Below are 26,985 nucleotides of genomic sequence, written 5' to 3'. Positions count from 1 at the left end.
TTTTTCTGGATAACTGTATCGGTGAGTGGGGTTTGAGACTCTAGGTAACTGGGGGTAGTACCTGATGTATTCCCCCGACCGTGTTTGCCTTTGGCAAGCCATAATACTAGCATGAGCCATAACTAGAGGCTTTCTGGTCACTGAGGCTATGTGCACCTGGATTTTCTGTGTAACTTTTTCTGGGTAACTGTGTGGAGGGCTCTGATCCCAGGCCCACACACTGTTTATCTGCGGATAGGCATGCTCATTCATCTGTGAACTTTGAAAACATCCCCTTTTTTATAGCGATTTCACACATTTTTTGCCCTTCAACAATGCCCTTTTTTTTGGGTTAAAATGCAACAAAATGAGATACCTCTTTTTTTTACAGAATATTTAGATTTGCACATTTGGTTTCCCAAGATAAGAATTTCGAGCTATATTAATATGAGAATGATGAATAATTGAAAATGCACATTTATTTAAATTGATTCATAAATGAAGAACACTTTTTTTTGAAAAATTACTCTTTTTTTGTGTGTTTTGTAAATCGCATTTCTTCAGCAGAAATCACTCCATATTTCGCGAAATATCTGAGGAGCATGATGCCTACACACGGATACATGGAGTGTGGGGGATCTAATCAAGAGCTACCTGTAACCAAGTAAAAATAGAAGCTCTTCCACCATTCAAGTAATCTGTAATAAATATAAGAAACAAAAGCAATTAACAAGTATTGTTTCTATAAGTTCATGGAGTTCATGTACAATTGTACATTCTGTTAAAGTTGTTTCGGTGTTACTGACCAAGACCAAGAACTGTTTGCTGAAAGTCTTACACAAGAGCCTGTTCCTGCAAATTAGCTAGAATTAATAACTGTAAGTGTTTCTCATTGACCAAATGGTCCATAGCAAGCTGTAGATGCCATGGAACACTTTGCGATGTTAAAAAAAAGAAAAAAGATCAACCTACCGACCCAAATAAATTTTGAGCTGAAAGGGCAAACAAACCTTTTATTTTTTTTGGCATTATGGAGTTGCAAATACATGAAATAAACTACTCTGTTTCATCAGAGGCAAACAATTAACTCTCCTTGACATAACTTGTACTACAAAACGTAAGAATTAAAACTGCCATGTTGAATTCCAGGGTTGAATTGAGAGAGAACTGAGCTCACACCACCAACATGACCAAGTCAACTCCAACCAGGCCCGTCGGAAATGCTGCGGCAGGTGCGGCAATGACAATGGCCGCACCACTTTTCAGCGGAGTTTAAAAAAAATAAAATAAAAAAAAAATTGACAAAAAAATGGTTGATCATCCGATTTTTAAAGTCATAGTTTTACAGTTTAGATGTATAAATTGTATACATTCATTTTGCTAAAAGTGCTCAGGCTTTAAATGTAGCTTCGCCCCTTAAACCCCAATGAGGGGCTCAGCCCCTTCAAATCCCTGCTGGGGGTTTCACCCTCAGACCCCCACATCAAGTTTGACTGTTACACTTAACTTTGAATAAATGGAAAATGTGGGGTGATCTCAATGGAAAAAAGTTTGGAATTGTTACAAAATCTGAAATGGCACGTGTGGGCTCAATTCACCGTATGACGTCACTGTGAAGCTACTGCATATAGAGGCGCTCTGTTGTAAGATTAGCATGCAAGTTTTATATAGTTTTTGATGCACTGTTGCAAACAAAATCAAGCAGATCAACTACCTAAAGAATATTGCTGGTTATAGGATACATTATATCATAAACTTTATAAAAATAATAAGTGGGATTTATACAGTGTGCCTTACATTGAAAACACAACCCCAAGGCGCTTACATAAGAAAAACCAAGATACAGAACATTGGTAAAATCTTAAACTACATAAAATGCATATGAAAACACTCAAAAATTACATACTAAAATCATTACATATATAAAATATAATACAGTCAAGAAATTACTTGATATATCATCATGTCCAGCAAGAGAATAACAAAATGTTTAAAATACACAATAATTTACAATAGTGTTCAGCAAACAAATTTAAAGAAAACACAGATTGCACAAACTCAAAGATTGAAAAAATATGCCTTCAATGAATTCTTGAAACATTGCACAGATTTTGCACGTCTTACAGACTCAGGCTGACTGTTCCATTCATACGGTGCAGTGATGGAAAAAGCTCTTTTTCCGTCCGTACCCAGATTTAGCAGATTGAGCCGCACACAGAATCTGAAGAAGTCTTTTGAGCTTGATCTTAAAGTTTGTGAGGGTAGGTATGGAGTGAGAAGTTCCCTTATGTAGAGAGGAGCCAAATTTGTGAGGGACTTGTAAACCATCAAAAGCATCTTAAAAAGAATCCGCTTTCTTGAAGGACTGGTTGTATGTGGTCGCGTTTTCTAGCTCCACTGAACAACCAAACGAGTTGCCGAGTTCTGCACACACTGTAGTTTCGCAATATCAGCGTCTGGCAGTCCATAAAGAAGACACTTTAGGCAAAAATGGTGTTTTAAATGCACCATGAGAAAATAACAAATTCTTCTGTACCTTTTAAAACATAAAAGAATAGTAAGTTGATTTGGTGGTGAGAGCCCTTATAGTGTGGTTCTGGTTCTTAGGCTAAGCATAGAAGATATAATGACTTTTCCGGGCTGAGGCAGAATAAAGAGTCAAAATGAATTGTATTTAAATTTTGACAAAATTATATCTCAGTGCTCCAAGCTTTTCAGTTTCAGGCACCAGTGCAGTGGCAGGACCAGATTATTATTTGGGGAGGAGGTGTGAATTTTGGGGAGGGGAATATGAACGCTTGTCTATGTTTGTAAACAGGTCCATATGTTACAAGCCTCCATGTACTCCGAGTGATTGTGTTTGAAGATAAAACTTCATACTTTATCAGCAAAACCCCATGTAGAATCTGAGACGAATATACCTACATCCGTCTCAGGTAGAATTAAACTTTAAATTTTAAACCTCAGTGTGAACATGCCTATGTTGGTTGATGTTCTTACCTGATTAATACCCCTCACTGTAGTATTGTCTTCTATCCATTGGTGCCCGGTTCAAACCAGGCGCACCTTCACGGCCACAGTTGTATTGTCTTCTATCCATAGGTGCCAGGTTCAAACCAGGCGCATCTTCATAGCCATAGTTGTATTGTCTTCTATCCATTGGTGCCCGGTTCAAACCAGGCGCATCTTCATAGCCACAGTTGTATTGTCTTCTATCCATAGGTGCCCGGTTCAAACCAGGCGCATCTTCATAGCCACAGTTGTATTGTCTTCTATCCATAGGTGCCCGGTTCAAACCAGGCGCATCTTCATAGCCACAGTTGTATTGTCTTCTATCCATTGGTGCCCGGTTCAAACCAGGCGCACCTTCATGACCACAGTGGTTATATGATATTACACTCAGCCTATTTCCATCATTGCTCAGGCTATTTCCATCATCGCTCAGGCTATTTCCATCATCGCTCAGGCTATTTCCATAATCCCTCTGGCTATTTCCATCATCAGACTGAAAAAGAGCAAAATGGTAAAAAAAAAACATATTACCTAGGGGGAGTCATTCAAGAATGATGGTGTATACACATGCAACACTATTGTTTAACAACTCCCCTAAACAATTTTCACCCTACCAGTAAAATGCCCCTGAACAAGACCTCCCCCCCCAATTTGGTCCTCCCCCATCCTAGGGGAAAAGAAACAGGGAGGGTAAAGAAAAAGGAAGGGAAAAGAAAGGGAGAAAAGCAGTGGCGGCGCTATGGGGGGGGGGGCAAGGGGGGCATTTGTTAAGAAATGAGGTACATTCTATTGGTACCTCTTTTCTTATCATAAATAATGTACCACTTGTCTTGAGTCACTGAAATGCCAGTGTAGTAAGATTCCTTGCCCCTATAATATACATAACTTTTGTTACCAGTGTGTTATTATTTTTTGAGAAAAATGCAAAAATAGTGACAAATTTATCAAGGGGTGTAGTACCACCTTAAAGCCATATTATAACATTTGCTGAGGAGGACGTCCTCAACATTTTTCAAAATTCTGTTTTTTACATGATTGTTATGTACTTTAGTTAACTAATACCCTGCCAAAATCAAGACTTGAGGTGCTGTAGCCTGTAGTTTTGTCATAATTCAGGATTTTGAATAAAACACTGCACAGGAATCGTCGTTTTATTATTATAATTAAAGAAATGGAGCTCCGACAAACTGGCATTATAATAAAGGAGAGAAAAAATCAGAACCGTTCGGATTCGAACCAGCGTGCACTAACGATTACATGTCGTTGGCTCACCACCACACGCCATAACAGCTCATGGCGGATCAGCCGCTAATTGAACATGTAATGATTTTATTCTCTCGTAAATGTCGCACGACCAATGTAAATTAATTATAATTAGAAGAGGCGGCCTATCTGCTGCGTCATAGCAACGACATCAGTCAATATGAGACATTAAATATTAAATTCGAGGATCCAGACGGTTACATGATTTTTTTCTCTCCTATATAATAATTAAAGTTTGTGGAGCTCCACTTTAACTGGCATTATATATAAAGGATGTATCCTCTGAATCCTCGATTTAATATTTAATGTCGTCATATTGACTGATGTCATGCTATGACACAGCAGATAGGCCGCCCTCTCTAATTATAATTAGTTTTATTATTATGATGGAAATATTAGTTGAACGTGTACACGATGTGCATAACACAGTAAATACATGGCGTGCGGGCAGTTGTGACATATCAAATGGACTAACACGGCCCACATTCGAATGAGTGGTTCTCATTGGCAACATGTGCGCTGGTATTAAACAGTGTTAAATAGCGATTTTCTTTGTATGCCTCATCTGTTTGGGCCCAAATTATTAAGAGGACATATCTGACAGTGAAAACTAATATTTTATACAAAAAAAATACAATTCTATTTCTTATGGAAATGTTGTAATATGGCTTTAAGTTGTAATTATTTTCATGTTATCAAAATTATTACAAATACTTGCAGGAAGGTTATTCCAGAGTTTAAAGTTGCTCTCATTTGGAAAGTGCGCTTACCAGCATTATTATTCCAAGATGGTTCATATAATAAATTAAATGTTTGACTTCTGGTACCTTTTGAATGAACAGAATGCATGACAGTAAACTGAGAGGAAACATATGACGGAGCAGTACCTTTGAGACATTTAAAGATGAGGGTTAACATGTGATTATTCCATCTATTAACATAGGCGTAGATCCCGGGGGGGGATGGGGGGATTTATCCCCCCCCAATATTTTGTCAGGGGGGGATGGTCCATACAATCATCCCCCCCAATGTTGACGCCTGATAATGGGTTTCTGACCAAATTAACCTCATATTTGCCCATTTTAGCCCCAAAAGTGCAAATTTTCGCGCGCGTGCGCATTTATTCCATTTTACACCATATTTCATCAGTTTAGCTTCAAAATAGCAAAATTTTTCGCGCGCATTTGTACAATAAGCTTATTCTGTCGCCAAAAGGTGCTGCATTGACTATATTTTAAGAATTTTTTCCAACTCCATCCCCCCCAATGTCAAAAAGAAATCTACGCCACTGTCTATTAATCTAATCCATTTCAAAGTATATTGTATTCATCATTTTGGGTCAACAGAATAATATGTGACTCCTCGCCACAACTGAGCCCGGATGTCGCCAGTGCCACTATTGAGATATGCTCCATCGAACTTAACAATAAACAATAGGAAAGAAAGGATTTATTGACTGTTTTATTGATTTTTCACTACTTAAATGTCAAGTACTATATACATGATATACATCATTTTAAAGCTAATTTCAAGCAGAATATTTTAGTTGAATATCTCAAAAATGATGATTGGCGACATCCGGGCTCAGTTGTGGCGAGGAGTCACATATGTGCTTATAGGGCAATTAAGTCACAGCTGAGAGGGAAACCCCAGAAATGTTTACATGACAAGTGCAGAAAATCATTAACAAAGATGATATTCAACGTAATTACGAATACCTAACCTCTAATATCGAGCCAACTTCACCATGCTGTCATTTTCAGGTCACAAATACAACCCTGCAGCCTGCACCTTGCACATCCAGGGCGTTCCCAGAAACCAAGACCCCCGGGGGCTGAAGTACTGTACGTAAAATCTTTTTTAAAAGGTTGAATATCGGCGCAGCTGTCTCGCTTGCGCGATAGCAGGGTGTCTGAGGATGTGACCCCTCAGAATTTGAATTGAAGTGAAAGCCCCACTGGAGCCATTTGGTGCAACATTTTTTTACACTTTTATTGGTTATTTTCGGAGTATATATTTTTTATATGCCCCCTTGCCACCACTGGCTATGCCACTGCTGTCTCACTCCCTTTACCTTTTCCCTCCCTCCCTTCTCTCTCTTTCTCTCTCTCCTTTTTGTGTTTTGTTGTTGTTGTTGATTTTTGAAGACCCAAAAGCCTGCACATTACTGCCTGATTATTGTCAATATAGACAAATCCAATTTCACACATTCCTGCTCCTCAATGGCAGCCATTAGCCGTGACGGGTACCGGGGGGGGGGGCACTCAGCTATATTGGTGTACACATGCGTGAACAACGGTTTTAAAAACACCCCCTAAACAGGTTCTACCCTGTTTTTCAAAATCACCCCTTAACAGGTTTTTAGCGCACTTTCCCCCCAAAAAGTACCCCCGAAACAGGTTCTGGTCAAAATCGGACCCCTTAGCAGGTTTTTTTAATATTAATATCAACAATACACTTTAATGGAGAGGGAAAAAGGAATTACAATGTACACATTCTTTTAAAATTCATCAGGTAAGAATTTATTTCAAATAGAAAGCAATATATCAAACTATGAACTTCCAAATGGCTTTCATACACAGTCATCATCAATCCTCCTTTTGAAAAAAAATCATACCCTGGAATTTGTATCATAGATGCTCGTTCTTACTTCGTCGACAGAGTAAAAACGATCGAGAAAGATCGAGCATGTGGTGGAGGCAATGGGTGGAAAATTCATCTTGTTTCATGCAGAAATGAACGCTATAGCTAGTATGGGGGATGGTCATCAATACACTGTATTGGGTATAGCATACATGGAGGGCTGGGATGGGGCGCTGTATTATCATAACGATTGGTATGATGCTAAATCTCAATTGGGAAAATTTGCGAGGGGATCAACAAGTGTTCAAATCTGGTACTACTTATTTCCTAGAATTTCCGAAAATTTACCCCCTTTTTTTTTCCGTTTTGCTGGTTACAAAAAACCCGTTTTAGACCCTAAACACGGACGTGCGTTACACGCTTACAAAAAAAAGACACCTTTTACGAGTTTTTTTGTTCACGCATGTGTACACCAATGTAGCTGAGTGGCCCCCCGGGCGGGTACCCAACTATCCCACCTAAAATGTGGGATGATGCGGCCTTGAAGGGTATTACAAACTGCATTCTATCACCTTTGTAACACGTAGACAAAAGAATGATGACAGTTTACAACACAAAAGAATCTATAAAGTTCGTTAATTATGTAGACAATGATCCAATATTCTACTCACGGTTGACTTCTTCAGTAATGCAATGATCCGCCTACACTCCCGCGAAATTTCTCATTCCTAGGGTGCACAGTTCTTAACAGCGGATCATACATGTGATTGTCCCAGTTTCAGGGGAAAGAGCTTCTAAACTATATTTTCTGTCACAATTTCACAAATATATTTTTGTGTGGCCAGTCTTCCCCTGACCTGTATGCCCCTAGGCATACACTTACCATATGAGACCTGCGATAAAATAGTTCAATACGGTAGATGGAGATGAATATCACCCTCAATATCAGACGTAAACCCAGGATCAATTCAAAAAAATCCAATCCGATGCACGCAAGTAGAAGATAATATTGCCTTTCCTGTAAAGAAGTGAAAAAGTAACATTTAGAAATAGAATTGTATTTTTTTTTATAGAAAATGTTAGTTTACACTGTGGCAAAATATGTCCTCTTTTAATTTTGGCCCAAACACATGAAGCAATACAAAGAAAATCGCTATTTAATACCAGTGCATATGTCGCCAATTGCCATATTTCCATCGTAATAATTAAACATCCTCTCATACGTTTTATTCAAAATCTCTGATTTTGTCACATCTACAACATACACCTAAAGCCTTCATGCATTTATTGTGCGGTCATTGTCATTAATATTGCACAAAGCAGGGGCTATTTTAGGAGGAATAAAAATTCTCTTTAAAAGGGAAAGCCAGCCTTAATGTAGAAGAGGTCTTGTAATTAGTTTTGGTCAATGTGAAAAGCATTAAGGATCACGGCTTTGGCAAGTGCTGGGGGAAAGTATAGTTACTTTTGTCGAAGTGGGCATCAGAGTAGTCCCCCTTTAGTTTCTGAGATTTTTAAAAATCACAAGTTAAAATCACAAATTTTGGTGACACATTTGTGACCTCACATAGACTTCTTTTAAACATATGCGTACCAGCCAGATTGAGGGGGTAAAATTTTTTTAATCGTCCTGCTAATCCGCTCCTAAAATTACTTTACTGGGACAAATGCGCGAAGAACACAAAAGTTTTTAATGCTAAAATGGGCCATGTGAGGATACTGAATTATTTGTGGCCTAAAACCGGGCCAAAGGAAGATGCACATTACAGCCTTTTTGTGGGATTGGCTTTTACGACGGGAATTCATAACAATTAGTGGGTTTTTAGCGGGTTCGCCGTCTGACAAGTTTAGAACTGTCAAGCTTTTGTCAGGAGTAGCTCTGACTTCTTCAGGACAAAGTACCTAAGAATGAGACATGTAGGCCGCCCTTTGCCTACTGATGGCTCTGAAAAGAGCCGTTCACTGAAGACTGCCCCTTGTCAACAGAAAACAAGCAGACCTCGCCTATCTGCTAATTTTAAAGAAGATGGCGGTAAGCTTCCCTTCCTCAACACTTTGGTTTGTCGCCAACAGGACGGAACTCTAAAAGTCAAGGTGTTCAGAAAACCAACACACACAGAGCAATACTTGAACTTCTCCTCTCACCACCCACTTGAACATAAACTCAGTGTTGTGAGAATGCTACTTCACTGCATGGAAACTGTTGTGACAGACTCGACAGATAAGGAGGACGAGAATTGCTCACGTGAAAAACGCGCTTAGGAACTGCGGCTATAAAGACTGGACTTTCTTCCGCTGCCACCCCAAATCAGCGGTCAGGGAGCATGTCGTAAGATCCAAAGGACACCAGACACACCGTCATCATCCCTATATCTTCGTGTTAAAAATTGCCGTGATAGTACGATGAATCCTCACGTTTTTCAACAACTACGCATGGTGAATTTGTTCGAGATAGCCCGTGCGACTCAGGCTAAGCATACAATTTGAGATTTTGAGAGCCGCCACACTGTTTCTATTCTATGTTTTACGATTTTCGCATGATCAATATATGGCTGGCCGTAACCGCCTGGCGTGGAGCTGCTACGCGTAGCTTACTTTTTCGCTTATGGAGCTAAATTGACCAATCATGTTAGATCTTTTCATTACGCGAGCCAGTGGATGCATCCTCGTTCCAGAGAGAAAAACTCTTGCCAAAATTAATGTTTACTATGGGGATTTTAAATGAATCGATTGTAAATAAACCACAACCAGTTGTACAGGATCAATACCATCAGGGGCGGACTGGCCACTGTGGCGTTGTGGCGATCGCCACATGGGCCGAGAAAGAGAGAAAAGGAAAAAGAGGAGAAAGAAAGGGAAAATAGAAGAAAAGGGGAGAGAATGGGGAAGGAGTATCTTAAGACATAGGCCCTAAGGCCTGAGGCATAGGTCCGAGAGCCGAAGGCGTAAGGCCTAAGACATAGGCCCTAGGGCTTAAGGTATAGGCCCTAACACTAAGCTATTATAGGCCGGCCACTAGTACACCGTCGCGGCATTACCTACAAATGGCCTTTTAAATCAATTCTCTAGAAGTAAACACAGCAAAAGGCCAATACTCTAGATGCGATATATTGGGCTGGCTGTCAATGGAATATTGGCTGCGGAATGAGGCTAGGGCCGGTATGGGCATTTGGAATTAGGCTGACATAGGAGAAAGAAAGGAAAAGAGAAGAAAGGAGGGGATCATTGAGGGGGCTGAGTAATATAAGGGCCTACATAGTGTGCCCGCTGTTTGTCTGCATAGTGATAGGGCCTAAGGCCTGTAGAAATAGGGGCTGATAGGCCTACAGGCACTCGGCTTTCGAAGTGACGGGGATGTGAGGACATGGGACACCAGTTTGAAACTATACATGCTGTAGGGGTCTTTTGGTGAGAGCTTCGACGCCATATAAGCAAGGGGTCATTCAGTAAGGAGGCCTCAAAAGGGGGTTCTTTCAGTGAGACTGGGACAAAACTTGGGTCAAAATATAAAGTTGACAAATTTGTGATAATTGTTTTTCAAAAGTCATCAAAATGGGATTTTTTTTGAGAAACAACGGTGAAAGATTACCAGAAATTTTTCAAAAATTCTTTACAAAGGGTGGTATTTTTGTGACAGGAAAAGAAAAAATAGGGGTCATTGAGTGAGGAGTTCAGTAATTCAGTAAAATAAAAAATAAAAAAGTGGTCATTGAGTGAGAGGGAGTTGAAAAATGGGGGTTAATGTGGGTTGTGGCCGCACTGCACGCACATCGCTTCACTCATTTTTAGTGAGTGCCCCCCTCCCGGCCTTTGGCCCTCTGGACCACCATCAGCTGTCAAAACTAGCACGGCTAGACCATCATTCGAAAACCTCTGGGCTGTGGTGCTCCTTATAATGCAGGGATTACATTACATAATACTTACAGCCACATTACTCAGTTCAATACTCAAACCAATTTCTGTCTCTTTTGATGTTTCAACTCATAGGCGTAGATCCCGGGGGATGGGGGTAACCCCCCCCATATTTTAAAAGGGGGGGTGGTCCATACAAGCCCCCCCCCCCCCCCATGATGACACCTGTAGGCCTGTGTGAGTTTCTGACCAAATCAATCTCATATTTGGCCATTTTAGCCTAAAAGTGTCAATTTTTTAGGTTTCATTGGCCTAATTTATTGCACTGCATCATCACCAGTTTAGCTTCAATATGCCAAAAATGTGTATAGCGCTTCAAGGCTGTTTGTACAATAAACTTATAATGTCGCCAAAAGGTGCTATTTCAAGAATATTTTTCCAACCCCAATATCAAAAACAAATCTACGCCACTGTGGAGTTTTATCACGCTCGCTATGAAATGATCAATGCAATTTTTGCCAAAGCTCACTACCATTCGCTAGATGCTGCATGCTGTGAACTACCAAATCGCAATAGTTTTAAAAAGTTGCTATTAACCTTTACCCAGTAGGCCTAAACAATTTTTAGCATTTTGTCTTTTAATGATTGAATATACTCACGATATGATAACACAGTTCTGCAAAGATGTAATTCTATATGTGTGCAAATGAGTCAAAACATAAAACATGCACACTACTTATAAATTGAATAACTGTTGGTTTGATCTTGATTATTGCAAGTGAGTGACAATGGATAAAGAATATTTCAAGTCTGTACAAATGGAATTTGGCTTCAGAAATCGTTGTCAAATCCGGGCTTCCTGACCCTCTAGAATAGCTAAAACCCTTAGTTGTCCGGGGGCTTCGCCCCCTGGCCCCCCACCAGGGGCTTTGCCCTGGACCCTACCAGCGGCCCTTACGCAGGCCCCTGGACCCCATGCGCTAGTCGCTACGCTCGCTGCGCTCTATTCATAGGGCCGGTCTTAATAAATTTGCCACGGCCGCCTAAAACCACCAGTCCGCCCCTGAATACCATTGTTTGATTAGTATGAGACCTTGCATCAGTACATGTGTGAGGCGTGGGTGTCACTGTGTCCAGGATCACTGACACCCACGGTACTGATACTCTCATACTATCACGGTGATCATATTGTTGAATGTTGTTGACTTTAAAATAATCATGATGCTGTCATGTCTACAGTAGAACTCACCACGACCTTTGAAGCTATTAAACCAAGATAACACTCAATGAAAACAGCTCAACTATGTTACATCAGATCTTCTCTGGTTAAATACACACTGCACTTGTGTCTGTTTTACCTGTGCAATGAGCAATGAGCTGGTATTATAGTTTCAGTTGGGTGAACGATTATAAAGCTTAACGCAAGGTAACAATACTGTGGGCTTTTGTTTACGAAATGAGACAATAGTCTGCTTATTGTTAAGCAGCGTTCTTGAAAATGAGAAGCTTAATGACTTAATACGGTTTAGAAATAATTTCTTCATATTTTTTGGTGTTATCTGTCGTTTACATATCCTTCCTAAAACACTAAAGTACCAATATTTCCAAACACCTAAATTAGCTAAAAATTTAGGACATGTTACAAAACTATATTTTCTAGAATTTCAGAGAATACTTTAAATATTGGCGGTTATTTTTTACACAGTGACGCCAACTAGGCAATGGCCTATACTTCTAACATACACTATTTGTAGAGGTCACGCGTCAATGGTGAGCGCACTGAGTATTGTGTATAGGAAAACGGACAGTAACTACAGTATGTATGGCCTACTACTAGTATATAAAGTAAATCCGAACTGGTTTGCAGTTTGCTGAAGGTCGAATTCGCAGGGACACCGCATAAGTTATACAAATTAGCTCCCGGCGATACACTGCAGATCGCAGAACTGTGTGCATAGTTTACCACCACTCTGCCTAGCTATATAGTTATGTACAATACTGTATGAGTTTCTTATGAGTGCATGTCCATCTTAATAATAAGTCAGTTCGTACTTTTCATAAACTACTTTTTGAATCATAACTTTCGTGACCGAGGATATCTTGCAACTTCACGTGACGCTTTTCGTCTGGCAAATTCTTAATGAATCAATTCGCTTCACGTAATGAGTAAGTCGTACTTAATTTGTCAGTTTTACCTCCGAGTAATGAAAAACTCTAACATGATCATGATTGGTCAATTTGGCTCCACGGAGCAAAAAGTCAGCTACGCGTAGCAGCTCCACGTTGTGGCGGTTGCGGCCTACCATATCAGTATCCCATATGATATTTCTATTGCAAGAAAATTTTATTTGTTGTCAGGTTTTATCTTAAATACACTAACTGGAAATTAAACACACTAATTAGTGTGGACCGGTATTTTGCTGTGGATATGTTTAACTGCAATTTGCGGGTAAAAAATTTGAAATCCTGAGTAAAAATTGTGATCATATTGAACTCTTTGAGAAAAAATGTATATAAAAGAATGCATGTAAAATCCAGCTGCAATACAATGTACATTATTGACACACTATCACTCTCTTTATCTACGGCAATAATAGAATATCGATTTCAATCGAATTGAATACTGATGCTCAGTTTTGAGTTTGTAGTTGACTACTAAGCGACCTAAGCGATCGATTGCTAGCCAATCAGATAGAACTCCTTTTTTTTGCGTTCGGTGAAATACCAGTCGCCCGTCGCTCACCAACGGAGTATTAAATTTATATTTATCGTATAGGAAGTCGACACTGTGCCAGATTGACTGGGAAAATGTAAAAATTCTTGAATGGGAGCAAAAAGAGTATTCCCGTAGATTTCTGGATGCAATGCACATAATTATAAGGACTCAATTGTGACAAATAATAATAATAATAAAACCATGCTTATAAAGCGCAATACACAATTAAGTCTCAAAGCGCTACATAAAAAACACTGTATACAAATAACAACAGAACAACAAGTTTAAATTGTAACCATGGTTACAGGCAAATGAAGCATTAAACATTTTTAACATTAAACAAGTATGTTTTCAGAGCATTTGAATTGATCAACAGTCTTAGATATTTTAATATTGTAAGGAAGATTGTTCCAGAGCTCAGCTGCAGCAGAAGAAAATGAACGTTGACCATAAGATTGAGTTGACACTGGTGGAGTTACAAGAAGAAATTGAGAAGTAGAGCGAAGATTGCGTGTAGGCTTATATTCATGAAGAAGTTCTTGTAAATAAAGAGTTGCAAGTCCATGAAGAGATTTGTAGGTAAGAAGAAGAATCTTATACGTTATGCGGGATTTGATAGGTAGCCAGTGTAGTTCGCGGAGGATTGGAGATATATGATCACGAGATTTTGTAAGTGTTACAAGTCTGGCGGCTGAGTTCTGAATGCGTTGAAGCTTAGATATTTGTGAATCAGGAAGACCATAAAGTAAACCGTTGTTATTATCCAAAGGTCTAGAAATAGATCCTATCTGGGAAACTTGCTGATGCCTGGGGGGGGGGCTACATCACAACATCCTATGACATCATTCTATCAATCATATGACGTCTATGGCAAGTATATTGCATAATAGAACAGAAAAACCTGGTTTTTCGATCGAAAAAATCTGGCTTGGTTTTTCAATCGAAAAACCAGGTTTTTCAAATTCGATTGTCATAGTTTTTTGAAAAACCAGGATTCTCGACCAAGAAACCTGGTCGAAAAACTATGACAATCAAATTAAACCAGGTTTATCAAAAAAAACTATGACAATCGAATTGAAAAACCAAGTTTATCGGTAAAAAAACAGGTTTCTTGGTCATGCTTGGTTCTCTATTGATGTTGATTGATCCCGGCTCAGGCATGGATGGGGGGGGGGGGGTGAAACAAAAAGGAAAGGAAAGAAGAGAAAAGGAGAAAAAGAGAAGAGAAAAGGGAGAAAAAGAGAAGAGAAAAAGTTACATTGCACGTAATTCGGTAGGCCCATGCCTAAGAAAACGCGTAGTCAGGTCGATTGTAAGTATAATATGTATATGCCTGTGATTATTTTAGGCATTGCTTGAAGGTAGCGGGTCCTCGGCCCGAAATGCAGGGCCCCATCACATTTTGTCATCAGTATTAAAATGGACTCATTGCTGACATCAATCCATGCATGCTTTAGTAATAATTGCAAGTCTCAAGTCTTATGAAGTGACAGTGGGCCAGTGTATAAACATTTAAAATTTTGCAAATTGAGTTTGGGCCCTTTTTTGTTTAAATTAAGCAATGATATAAATAGTGTCAAAATGATGCACCAAATGGCTTCAATTGGACCTTCATTTTGCAAAATTTCCCAACCTTTCCCCTCAGACACCCCCGGCAGACACCCCCTGCATATAGATAAACAACTGGCTGTTTTTGGTTCTGTATTGGGCACCCATTACACTTTATAGCAAATAATGGTTCATGACTGGCTTCAATTGGGCCTTCATTTTCACACATTTCCTAACTTTTTCTAACTAAAATTGTACACAATAATAGTGTCAAAATCGTCCACCACTGAAATGGCTTCAATTGGGCTTTCATTTTGCAAAATTTCCCAACTTCAACACCCCCTCAAATACCCCCCGCATATGCATAAAGGAGTTGCCCTTTTCGCTTCTGTTTCGGACATCCGGTACCATGTGTAAAGCAATAATTTATACAATAACAGTGAAAACTTGGCTTCAAATTGGGCCGTTATTTCACAAATTTTCTGCTTTTTTACACAATAATAGTGCCAAGATGGCTGGTCCACCAAATGGCTTCAATTGGGTCTTCATTTTGCTGAGGAGAACACCCTCAAAAAATTTTTAACTTCAGGTTTTTACACGATTGTAATGTATTTTAGTAAACAAAAATTCTCTGCAAAAATCAAGACTTTAGGTGCTGTAGTTTTGTCAAAATCTGAGATTGTGAATAAACCGCCGGAACCGTCGTTTTATTATTACGATAGAACGCATATGTGATGTCAACACAGTACTACGTACACGGCGTGCGGGACACACACACACACGCCAGAGGATCGTACCATATTACAAACGCCTGAGTAACATGCATTGGCACTAGTAGTAAATTCCAATTTTCTTTGCTTTACCTCACTTGTTCGGCTCAAAATTAAAAGGGACATATCTGACAGTAAATGCTAACATTTTATTAAAAATGAATACTAATCTATTTTTAAAGAAATATTATAATATGGCTTTAACAAAAAACAAATTGTTTTGCAACAGTGTAGGCCAGAGAGTGTAGGCCTATCACAAATAAAATTGACTTTCTCCATGTCTCTACTGAGGGCCAAATTCCGTGCCGTGCAGTGTAATGGCGGGTAACAAGCCCAGTAGAAACGATCCTGGGTAATCGGTTGCCGTGTCATACCGGGTCATGTACACACCTTTTGTGATACACCTCTTGAAGTGGATCATGCCGGGTCAAAGCGTGTAATCCGCACAGTAGAAACGAGCCGTGTGATCGGTTGCCGGGTCGAGGTCATGCAAAAAGAGTGCGATTTATATTCTACTTATACTAGAAGGGGCCTAGGCCCAGGCGCGTAGCAAGGCGTATAAAGGTGGGGCGCCCAATAGACGAACCCAATATGACACTGCAAAAAATGTTTAAAAAATGGGCGCGAAGCGGGCATCGCAGGGGGGTGTCTGAGGGGATGTGCCCCCCTCAGAAGTTAGAAACTTTTGCAAAATGAAGACCCAATTGAAGCGATTTGTTGGACCATTTTAGCACTATTAGTGTGTAAAACTTTAGTTTGAAAAAGCCGAAAATTTGTGAAATGAGCGTTCCATGAAGCCTTTCACTAATTTCGTGGACAAGTTTCCCTATTATTGTAGGCCTACAAATTGTGTTGAAACATAAATTGACAAATGTCGAAAGGAGCAGCGAGTCCACTACGCAGGGGGGTGTCTGAGGGGGATGTTCCCCCTGAGAAGTTAGAAACTTTTGCAAAATGAAGACCCAATTGAAGCGATTTGTTGGACCATTTTAGCACTATTAGTGTGTAAAACTTTAATTTGAAAAAGCCGAAAATTTGTGAAATGAGCGCCCATGAAGCCTTTCGCCAATTTCGTGGACAAGTTTCCTATTATTGTAGGCCTACAAATTGTGTTGAAATATAAATTGGCAAATGTCGAAAGAAGTAAGAAACCTTTGCAAAATGAAGACCCAATTGAAGCGATTTGTTGGACCATTTTAGCACTATTAGTGTGTAAAACTTTAGTTTGAAAAAGCCGAAAATTTGTGAAATGAGCGTTCCATGAAGCCTTTCGCGAATTTCGTGGACAAGTTTCCCTATTATTGTAGGCCTACAAATTGTGTTGAAACATAAATTGACAAATGTCGAAAGGAGAATTACCACTTGTTTGTCGACTATGCAGGGGTAGTAAGAAACTTTTGCAAAATGAAGACCTAATTGAAGCGATTTGGTGAACCATTTTAGCACTATTAGTGAGAAAAGTTAAGTTTGAAAAAGCCGAAAATTTGTGAAATGACGGTACATAAGCCTTCCGTGGACAAGTAGTTTTTCCTATTATTGTAGGCCTATAAATTCTGTTAAACATAGGGCCTAAACTGGCAAATTTTGAAAGAAGAAGCGAACATGGGCACTTGTTTACCCACTATGCAGGGAGGTGTTTGAGGGGGGATGTTCGCGAAATACAATAAAAAATGGGTCATTTTTCACGTACACTTGTTCGCTAAATTGAAAAAGGGTGCTCTTTATTCACCAATCACATGTATAAATCATCGTAATTTCATTATTCAATTCATTTACGAATTTCAGTTTCATTATTCCGTTTGGTGCACATTACATTAGGTAAATATTATTATACGATGCATAGGCCTATACAACCGCGGGTGCCGTACATTAATTAATGCGTTTCTATCAAAAAGGGGTATAATTATTAGAAATATTATTCGCGTTTTAGCGAAAAAAGTGGCATTGTAGAAGGGCAAAAAATTCGCGAAATTGCTAAAAATAGGGGGTTTTTATCCTGAAATGAGATTCAAAAAGGGGTGTTTTCAAAGTTCGCCAACGAGCATGAGTGACCCGCGGTATACACGGAGTGCTGGAACCGGGACCCGCAAGCAATGCCTAAAATAATTGCAGGGCTATACCGGTATATCATAAGACCTACTACCGATCAACCCGACTGCGCGGCTTTATGTGTGGTGCCTACTATCATGACTATACGCCATAATTTAACTTTTTTCTCTCCTCCTTTCTCTTCTCTTCTTCTCCTTTTTCCCTTTCTTTTCTCTTCTCTTCTTTTCTTTGCAAAAAAGTGGGGCGCCCATGGGCGCCCCGCTTGCGACGCGCCTGCCTAGGCCTATAATGTAGTAGGTTCCTTCTTTCTGATATTATAAAGTCTCATTGCTGCACACCCTGGTCACATGTGTGACTCGCATAAAGTAAAGTGAATATGATTTTACTTTTGTAGGCCTACTTCTTATAGTTAATGAGTTGGTTATATTTTGGCTGTAGTTTTTAATTATCATAACTAGCGGTCACCCGTCTTTCGCGGTTCGTAAATCTATAAAAAAATTACCGAGTTGCAATTTAGAAATGCATCACCACCCTCCAAGTTTTAATTTTATTGCGAACATTACAAATGCATCACCACCCTCCAAGTTTTAATTTGATTGCGAACAATTTTACCAACTCCCTAATTTATTACCAATTGATCAGTCGTTTTATTTAATTCATTTTAATCAACTTCTTCTTTGTTGCCCCCCCCCCCCCCGTGTTCCATATCCTCCCGTTCTTTCCACTGTTCCCTCTTTAGCTCACATCCCTCTTCTCCCTCTTATCCGCTCTGCCTCTTATCTGTCCGTAGTATCATGGTTTTAGTACTTCTTTCTAATATCGCCACCCATGGCACTCTATACTCACTCATTTTGATTTTCCCGTGTTTATTATTCCCACTTGCTTCAGAGGCAGCGATCGCGATGACGCCGAACTAAATGATACGCGTTTTGTTTGTTTGACGCGGGCGTGTTGATACGCCAAGACGCAAGATTTTTTTTGTTTGACGCGATGTAGTTGTAGGCGGACATAGTAACTGATGCTCACTATTTTGAGGTCCCTGGATATTTTTTAAAGGTATTTTTGCTCATTTTTAGACTTTACTCACTAAGATTGAATAAAAATTCCTTTAAAAGGAATAGGGCGGGCAAATGAAAAATTGTCAAGAGAAATGAAAGAATGAGTAAGTCAAGTTCACAATTAAAATAGGAAAATATGACACAACATCGATTTCCAATGGGGAATAACACAAACGTATAAACAAAGTTAAAAGAGTTTTAACTTTATACGCTTGTTATTCCCCATTGGAGGTTGTGTCATATTTTCCTGATTTTAATCTTATCTATTGCTTATCCTTTGTTCTCTTCTGGTCAGTTGGAACAGATTTTCCCTGTCTTTATATTAACCCTTCACATCATAACAGAAGACGTTTTATGTTAACATTTTATATAAAACATTGTTATAAAACTTTTGTAGATAATAGTTATTAACAACATTTTCGTAATCATACCTAGAGTTTTTTTAATATCATCAGATAGAAAGACTTCTGCTCATCTTCTCTGGTGAGACAACAGGGCTGGGGTATCTTTCCATATCAAAGTTTAAAAATCTGTCATATCAATTTCCTCAATATGTTGTTTTGATACAACTTTATATGAGGGGAAAAGTTTGATTTTACAATATTTCGATATTATTTTTTAACTTTGTAACTTTATTATGATTAACATAACTGTATTTCAAAGCGTCAAACTATATCATTATTTTGTCCCAACAAAATAATCCAGGGAATAAAATATTCATTCATATGTTTATTTATTTTATTCAACCTGGGCCATTTCTACTGGTGCACATGCATTCTAATAATTTGTCTATAATACCTTATAAAAGCATCAGCAAGCACTATTTGTCACAAGATTTGAAAAGTAAATAGCCTATATGTACACACTGAACACAATGCACATACAAGCTGTATTTAAGTACATGCCGAAGCTGTCAGTATAAAATGATATATATATGACCTTCACGATGCTATTAATTTAGCCCAAAGATTAGGAAAACTAGCAAAACTGGTGAACTGGTACTGTTCAAATAAAAACATCTGCAAATCTTGCTGCAATTTCCAAATAGTATTTCTATTACTTAAATAATTATTTTTGTTATTTCTTTTAATACAAACACATTACTGCCTATGACGACTTTTATCGATTACTTGCATATCAAAATCAAGTAATAATTACAAAACTCGCCGTAAACTATCACCTCTGTGGGTGTTTGGGATATAACCGCACGAATATTTTCTCAACACTGCGGCATGTGAAAAAGTAGGTCAATAGTCAGAGAATATAAGGCGGGTGCGGCACGCCGCACCCGCCCAAAAAGATGAGGTGAATATGCAGCGTAACTCCAGTGGCGTAGATTTCTTTTTGACATTGGGGGGGATGAAGTTGGAAAAAAATCTTGAAGTATAGTCAATCCAGCACCCTTTGGCGACAAAATTAGTTTATGATATAAATGTGCGCGAAGCGCGCGAAAAATTTTGCTATTTTGAAGCTAAACTGATGAAATATGGTGTAAAAGTAGATTAAATGCGAAGCGCGCAAAAATTTGCACTTTTGGGGCTAAAATGTGCAAATATGAGGTTAATTTGGTCAGAAACCCATTATCAGGCGTCAACATTGGGGGATGATTGTATGGACCATCCCCCTGGCAAAATATTGGGGGATAAATCCCCCATCCCCCGGATCTACGCCTATGCGTAACTTCGGTAAATGATTAAGTTTGCAAAAGTAAAATTTGCAGTTGCATCACCACCGTTCAAGTTTTTATCACGAAAGGTTTTGCAACTCGGTAATTTGTTATAGATAGCCAATTACTAGATCCACTGGTAAATTAATGCAATGTGGATTAAGGAAAACACTAAATTGTGCTTGTAGGCCCTATGCCATGAGCTGCCATGCGTAGACATTTCAATTTAGGATAGAACCGTCATGCCTTGCGCTCGCCGAAATCTGTTTTCCGTACTTCCGGTTTACAGGAAAAAATGCCGTGCATCGTGCGAGATACGGCTTTCTGGTCTCAGTAGAAACAAGCTGGGTAACGGTGGTCGGATTTTGATCGGTAGTATCAAGAAAATAGTGGGTCAAAGCCGTACGCTCAGTATTAACACACTGTTTGACAAAATTGCCTCAGTGCAGTGGTTCTCTCAACTCTGCTCAAATAAGTGAGTGTTCAGAAATATTTTGGTGAGGGAGAGGTTAGCAACTTGGACTAGCATGGACTACTAACAACTTTTTTCCCCTCCATAAACCTTTGAACTTTTTTTGACCTGCTTTCAAGCATGTAAAACTTATCTCCCCCCTTCCCCCTTGATATGAGAACAACTTTTAGGCAACCTTCTAGAGTCTCAAATTATTGCGGCTCCCATACTTTGCCTTGATCCCCCCCCCCCCCACACACAAAAGTATTTCTGAACACTCCTATAATGATGAAATCTAAAAGTGAACATGCACAAATTAAAATAATAATGTGAAAGTGGAACATATTATGCAATATTGCTTACTTCTAAACCATCACAACCATTCATCATTGGAATGTGACTGATAGGAGTGCGTTCACAAAGTTCTTTCCATTTTACCGCAGCACGATAAGTTTGTGTATCTTCTTGAAAAGTATAACCAGCAAAAGCTATCACACTGCAAGCATCAAAAAACTCTGCTACATTCCACTGAAACATTAATGTAAGGGGTGCACCATTAGATTTACATGGGGGCTGGAAGTGTTTTGAAGAAAAATAAACTTCGGGCAAGGCGCGTACATCGTTTAGGGCATCAAAAACATCATAAATCAGATATAACTAATTAATTAATTAAATTAAATTACAAGTATCATTAAGTTTTTGAGCATAAGTTTTTTAACTTACTAATTGTTATGAACTCCCATCATAAAAGCCTATCCCATAATTTAAATTATAAGTGATATGCAGGGACAGGCAATTTGCGCAGAAAAAAATAGCAAATTGCGCGGAGATTGCGCGGAACTTTTTTTCAGTGCAAATCATGTATCCCTGCCCATAGGAAGGAAAAAAGCCAATTGCGTGGGATTGCGCGGAAAAAAAGTTCCGCGCAAATCGTTGTCCCTGGTGATATGTAAATGAAAACAAATGAATCATGGTGAGAATAATTTACCCAACAGCAAACATTCCATCATGAAAAAGCAAACTTACGAAAAAAATCATGTTTTTGTAGCGATTGCGGCCAGATGGAATACAAATGCCTCCAAATATACCAACAGGTATCATCTGCAAAAGGTTAATAAGAGAGAATAGTTATTTTGCTTTTTTGTAAAATCTCTTTAAAACAGTCATTAAAAGCTAGTGAAGTTACGGTGATGGTAGTACACTATGTACACTATTATGCAATTTACACTTATTTGGATGTACTGTATCTTGGGCATGTTGGATCAAAAATAAAGAAACAAGTTGTTTGCTCTGGGAGGGATTCGAACCCGAGACCCCTCGCATGCCAAGTACTTGGTTGGCGACACTTTGCCACGGGTCTTGGGCTTCGCTGGCCAGCGAAATGGTAGCTATTTTGGGGACCAAATGAAAAACTTACATTTTTCTGCTGACAGTGGGATGGTGAGTGCCATATTTTTCAGTCTTTGCCATTTAACTAAAAAACTGCAGTGTACTTCTTAATATTTTTAATATTTGTCACTCCAAAGTTTGGAGTTATTATAGTAGTTAATATTTAGTTTGTTGTTTAAGAGTGCATGTTCCCATTATTGATGGTCTGCTGGATTGCCATGATTGTGGATGTAAGCATAAATAAAAATTCCCTTTAAAAGGGAAAGCCAGCCTCAATGCAGAAGAGGTCTTGTAAATAGTTTGGGTCACCGTGAAAGGCATTTTTAGGATCACGCTCACATCCATGTTACATGACAGTCCACCAAACCATCAATGATGAGAACATGCACACTGAAACAGCAAAAAATATTAATTCCTAATCTCATGTCAACTCTTCTAATTCATTACACCAAATTGTTCTGTCTTTTTGTCTTTTTTGCTTTTTACCCATGCTTATTATTAAAATCAAGAAATACACTGCAGTTGTTAGTTAATTCGCTATATAAACTCAACTAACATGCACATTTTATTTTAAAATGATTTTATATTACCGTATTGACGCGAGTATAGTCCCATTTTTTTTTTTGTTTTTTATTTTTTCGGTTTTAGTAGTGTCCCTAGATTTAAATGTTAGATCATTCATGGTTGACCTAAAAAAAAAAAAAAAAGATATTTTGTATTTTTAATATGAAAATTGATAATTTGTATTCATGTCATAATCTATTAATGATTTCAAAATGCATTCAATTTGAATGCATTTTGAAATCATTAATAGATTATGACATGAATACAAAGTATCAATTTTCATATTAAAAATACAAAATATCTTGAAATTTTTTTTTTTTTTTTTTTTTTTAGGTCAACCATGAATGATCCTAGCATTTAGGTCTAGGTCCTAGGACACTCCAAAGCCGAAAAAATAAATAACTTGCAAAACAAAACAAATTTTTTTTTTTTTTTTTTTTTTTAATTTCTGAAATTTTTCGAAAATTTGGGGTGGGACTTTACTCGAAGGTGGGACTATACTCGCGTCAGTACGGTAATTCGCAATGTATAGTTTACTATATAAAGAAGATAGTGGCAAGCACATGATAAAGGACTGATCACTCACTACAATCTTCTCTTTTTAAAAACTGTATTTTTCTGAATGTGTTGATTGTTAGTCCGAAACTCCTGCAAAGCTACGGACATGACATGGCATCTTACCTACTTCATTCTGTAATAGTCTGCATTATGTGTTTTCTCAGTCTTCAATCATTTTGTTGAATGTAATTTTATGAATCAAATAAAAAAAGATAAAAAGTAGCCTCACTTTAGTTAGGGAACAACCCAAAAGTTCGATTTCAGCCCTATAAACGAAAGTCCTTTCGTTAGGGAGGGAGGGGGGTCAAAAAGTCCGATTACGCATTTAAAAAATGTAGTTTAAACATCGGTCAAAGTTGATCTTTTTTTAGGATTTAATATACAATTGTAAAATTTTAGTATTTTCTGAAGTACGATATTGACATTTTACAGTGGTTGCTTCAAAATGATTCCAAATAAATATAGAGTGCAGTACCTGTAACTTGTAAGTTCATTTTTTAAAGGAGCTGTACCGCACTTTGATTCTTTTTTATTTGAAAATCCAGAAAGTCCTAATTTTTTATGAAGAAAATATTTCAAAATAAAATAAAATTATGTTTCTTAAACGTGATTAATATCCTAGCAATGTCGCATCCCTCCACAAACCCATCGACCATAGCGACGGCCCTGTGCCCAACAAATACGGGTTGGAATTTTCGATATTTGACACTTACGTTAGAGGGGAGGGGAGGGGGTTAGCCTTCTAACGAAAGGACTTTCGCTTATAGGGCTTCATCAAACTTTTGGGTTGTTCCCTTATGTGTCATTTTACAGTATTTATAATTAATAAAGTAAGACAATAATTTATTTATTTTCTATATTAGTGCATGTCAAAATATGGGATATATTGTTCAATACTATATGCTTGTGCCCATATTATAGCTAGCCCCTAAAAACTTTATTTTCCATCGGATTTTTCCTGTTGAAAAGATAAAACTAATGTTTAAGATAGCAATAATATCATCAATAACATTTTGAGTCATTTTTATCCATAAACCGATACAGGATAGCATAGATAATTACTTTGACTTCAATGTGGTCCATATAATGAAGATTTTGATTCTACAACATTATTAGATCTGTTATCAACATATCAATTATGCACTCACAGGCGACCAAACATCATGCTACGCTCAGTAGTCCACTGATATGAACTCATTGGTGATATACCCCACTAATTACCTTGTTGACCATGTTGATATGCTGATTGCTGAACAAGTTATTGTTATATATGTAGGCCTAACCTATGATAACCTTTTAAGTCATAATTAATTCAAACATAACTTTGGCAATACTCAATTATTTTCGTTAGTTGAAACGGCAAAACATACTTTCTTTTCCATACAAATCGAACAGGAAACATTAAAAACATTTCCACCACAAAAAGTAAAATAAAATTATTCATACCAATAGAAGAAGGCTATAATCATGGTAATCTTTAGTGTACACAAATACCATCTATGAAACAGATACCAGCCCATATGGGCATCTGAGGTCAACTGTCTGGCCAATCTGTGAACATCTTATGATGTGCATGAGTAGAGCAATAAACTGAACAATATACTGCTCTGCCCATTGCATGTTCATGGAATTGGGCAAATGAACCATGAGAGAACCTTGTCCTTCAGAGGGGATGTTTAGCCATTGCTCCCATGCAGATACCCATTAGAGTCAAGCGGTAGCATGACCAGCAAGTTTTTAAAAAAACGACTGATAAAGAAGAATAAACAGATGCGCCATGAGACTATATTTACACGGAACAAAACGCTATTGTTCTATGATATTTTTCGCTGGGTACAAAATATATCTAAAACCATGCTAAATCGTATTTACTGTCCAAAGTGTCATATTTTAACAACTCTTTATTTCAAAAAGTTACACCAATCTTACAGTCAATCCGATTGTTTGATAATAAACAAACATTCTTGCTTTATTTCACACGGTATTTCATAGCCAAAATTAGTGGCAAATCATAGCTAATCATACTGATATCCACAATCTTTCGTCACTGCTACAGCCATACATGGCTGTCACTGTCGCACTAATTTTTCAGATTCACTTTTAAATATACCCAGGCATTTTCCTGGATACCCTACATACAAATTCTGGACCCCATTCGCCAAAAAATCAAGTTTTTCACAATTCTTTTATTCTTTCCGGACCACAGCATATATCCATATTAATAAATACTCCACTTTCACACAGCGTAATAACGGGCGTCCCGTGGCGAAGTGGTTAAGGCCATGGACTTCTAATCCATTCATGAATTTGTGCTGAAGTTCGAAACTTCCCTCCACTTTTTTTTAGTGGTTTATTAATCAATTTATTGTCGTAAATCAAGAATAATACCATTTCGAACATCCATTGCTATTGTGATATTATATATTTTTTCATCAAACAAACATGTTTGATTTTTTATTCACATTTTGTCCTAGGCCTAGGGCCTACTTTCACCATCCAGATGCCATCACCATGCCTGACTATCATGGCATGGCATCTTCGTCATTTAAAACACATTTATCAGTGGCTCTGTTCACAGCTCAGACTGAAATTATATTTGATATAAATATTATAAATTAAAATCACCAACCGCGAAAGATCGCCAACAACTGCCGCTGAATATTGATATCCAACTAGATTTCCCCACAGGGCTATAAAGAACCACAAACCTTGAAATTTGGATATCCAACTACATTGCCTCGCAGGGCTACAAAGAATCACACTCCACGAAATATGGATCTCCAACAAGCTTAAACTATAAATTAAGCTCCCGATACAGGGCAGGACTTAATAAGGGGAATTCACAAACCGCGAAAGATCGCCTACAACCGCCGCTTAATAGGGGTATCCAACTAGATTGCCCCGCAGGGCTACAAAGAACTACAAACCGCGAAATTTGGATATCCAACCAGATTGCCCGCAGGCCTATTGATTATAAAGAACCACAAACCGCGAAATATGTATATCCAACAAATTAAGACCACAAACCGCGAAAGATCGCCAACAACTGCCGCTCAATATTAATACCAACTAGATTGCCCCGCAGGGCTATAAAGAGCCACAAACCGCGAAATTTGGATATGCAACTAGATTGCCCCACAGGGCTACAAAGAACCACAAACCACGAAATATGGATATTCAACAAGCTTAAACTAAAAATAAGCAACCGATTCAGTTCAGGGCTTGTTGAAAACCACAAACCACGAAAGATCGCCGACAACCGCCGCTTAATAGGAATATTCAACTAGGTTGCCCCGAAGGGCTACAAAGAACCACAAACCGCGAAATTTGGATAGCCAAGTAGATTGCCCCGCAGGGCTGCAAAGAACCACAAACATTAAAACACGATTATCTGGGGCATTTAGACGCTTCCGTAGTATAGGCTTAAATATATGCGCATTTACCAGTTCCGACATGAAGTAGGCCTAAATCGGATTTACTCTATGTGTGTCTCTCTGGCATTGTCAACTTTGGGTGTGTGTTGTTCA

General features: G+C 38.4%; 1 protein-coding gene across 1 annotated transcript; it reads right to left on the bottom strand.

Moving 5' to 3' along the window:
- Window positions 1-465: 465 nt before the first annotated feature.
- LOC140156302 (uncharacterized) lies at window positions 466-21,415 on the bottom strand. Its single transcript, XM_072179282.1, has 4 exons — window positions 21,311-21,415; window positions 7,721-7,855; window positions 2,980-3,484; window positions 466-677 (listed from the first exon to the last, which is right to left on the bottom strand). Exons 1-3 carry the CDS (start codon window positions 21,335-21,337, stop codon window positions 2,984-2,986), a joined length of 663 nt encoding a protein of 220 aa, XP_072035383.1. The 5' UTR covers window positions 21,338-21,415; the 3' UTR covers window positions 466-677; window positions 2,980-2,983.
- Between the last annotated feature and the right edge of the window lie 5,570 nt (window positions 21,416-26,985).

The sequence above is a fragment of the Amphiura filiformis genome, chromosome 7, assembly GCF_039555335.1.
Source record: "Amphiura filiformis chromosome 7, Afil_fr2py, whole genome shotgun sequence".
NCBI lineage: Eukaryota > Metazoa > Echinodermata > Ophiuroidea > Amphilepidida > Amphiuridae > Amphiura > Amphiura filiformis.
Note: the sequence above shows the minus strand (reverse complement) of the source record. Positions and strands in the feature narration are given on the sequence as shown.

What these genes read in the sequence shown, in the direction of transcription:
- LOC140156302 (XM_072179282.1), bottom strand. Translation starts at nt 21,337, where the DNA reads ATGATGAATGGTTGTGATGGTTTAGAA. An exon ending in ATGGTTGTGATGGTTTAGAA is followed by an intron (nt 7,856 to 21,310) that starts GTAAGCAATATT and finishes ACTTCTTTACAG; the next exon opens with GAAAGGCAATATTATCTTCT. An exon ending in TTTATCGCAGGTCTCATATG is followed by an intron (nt 3,485 to 7,720) that starts GTAAGTGTATGC and finishes GCTCTTTTTCAG; the next exon opens with TCTGATGATGGAAATAGCCA.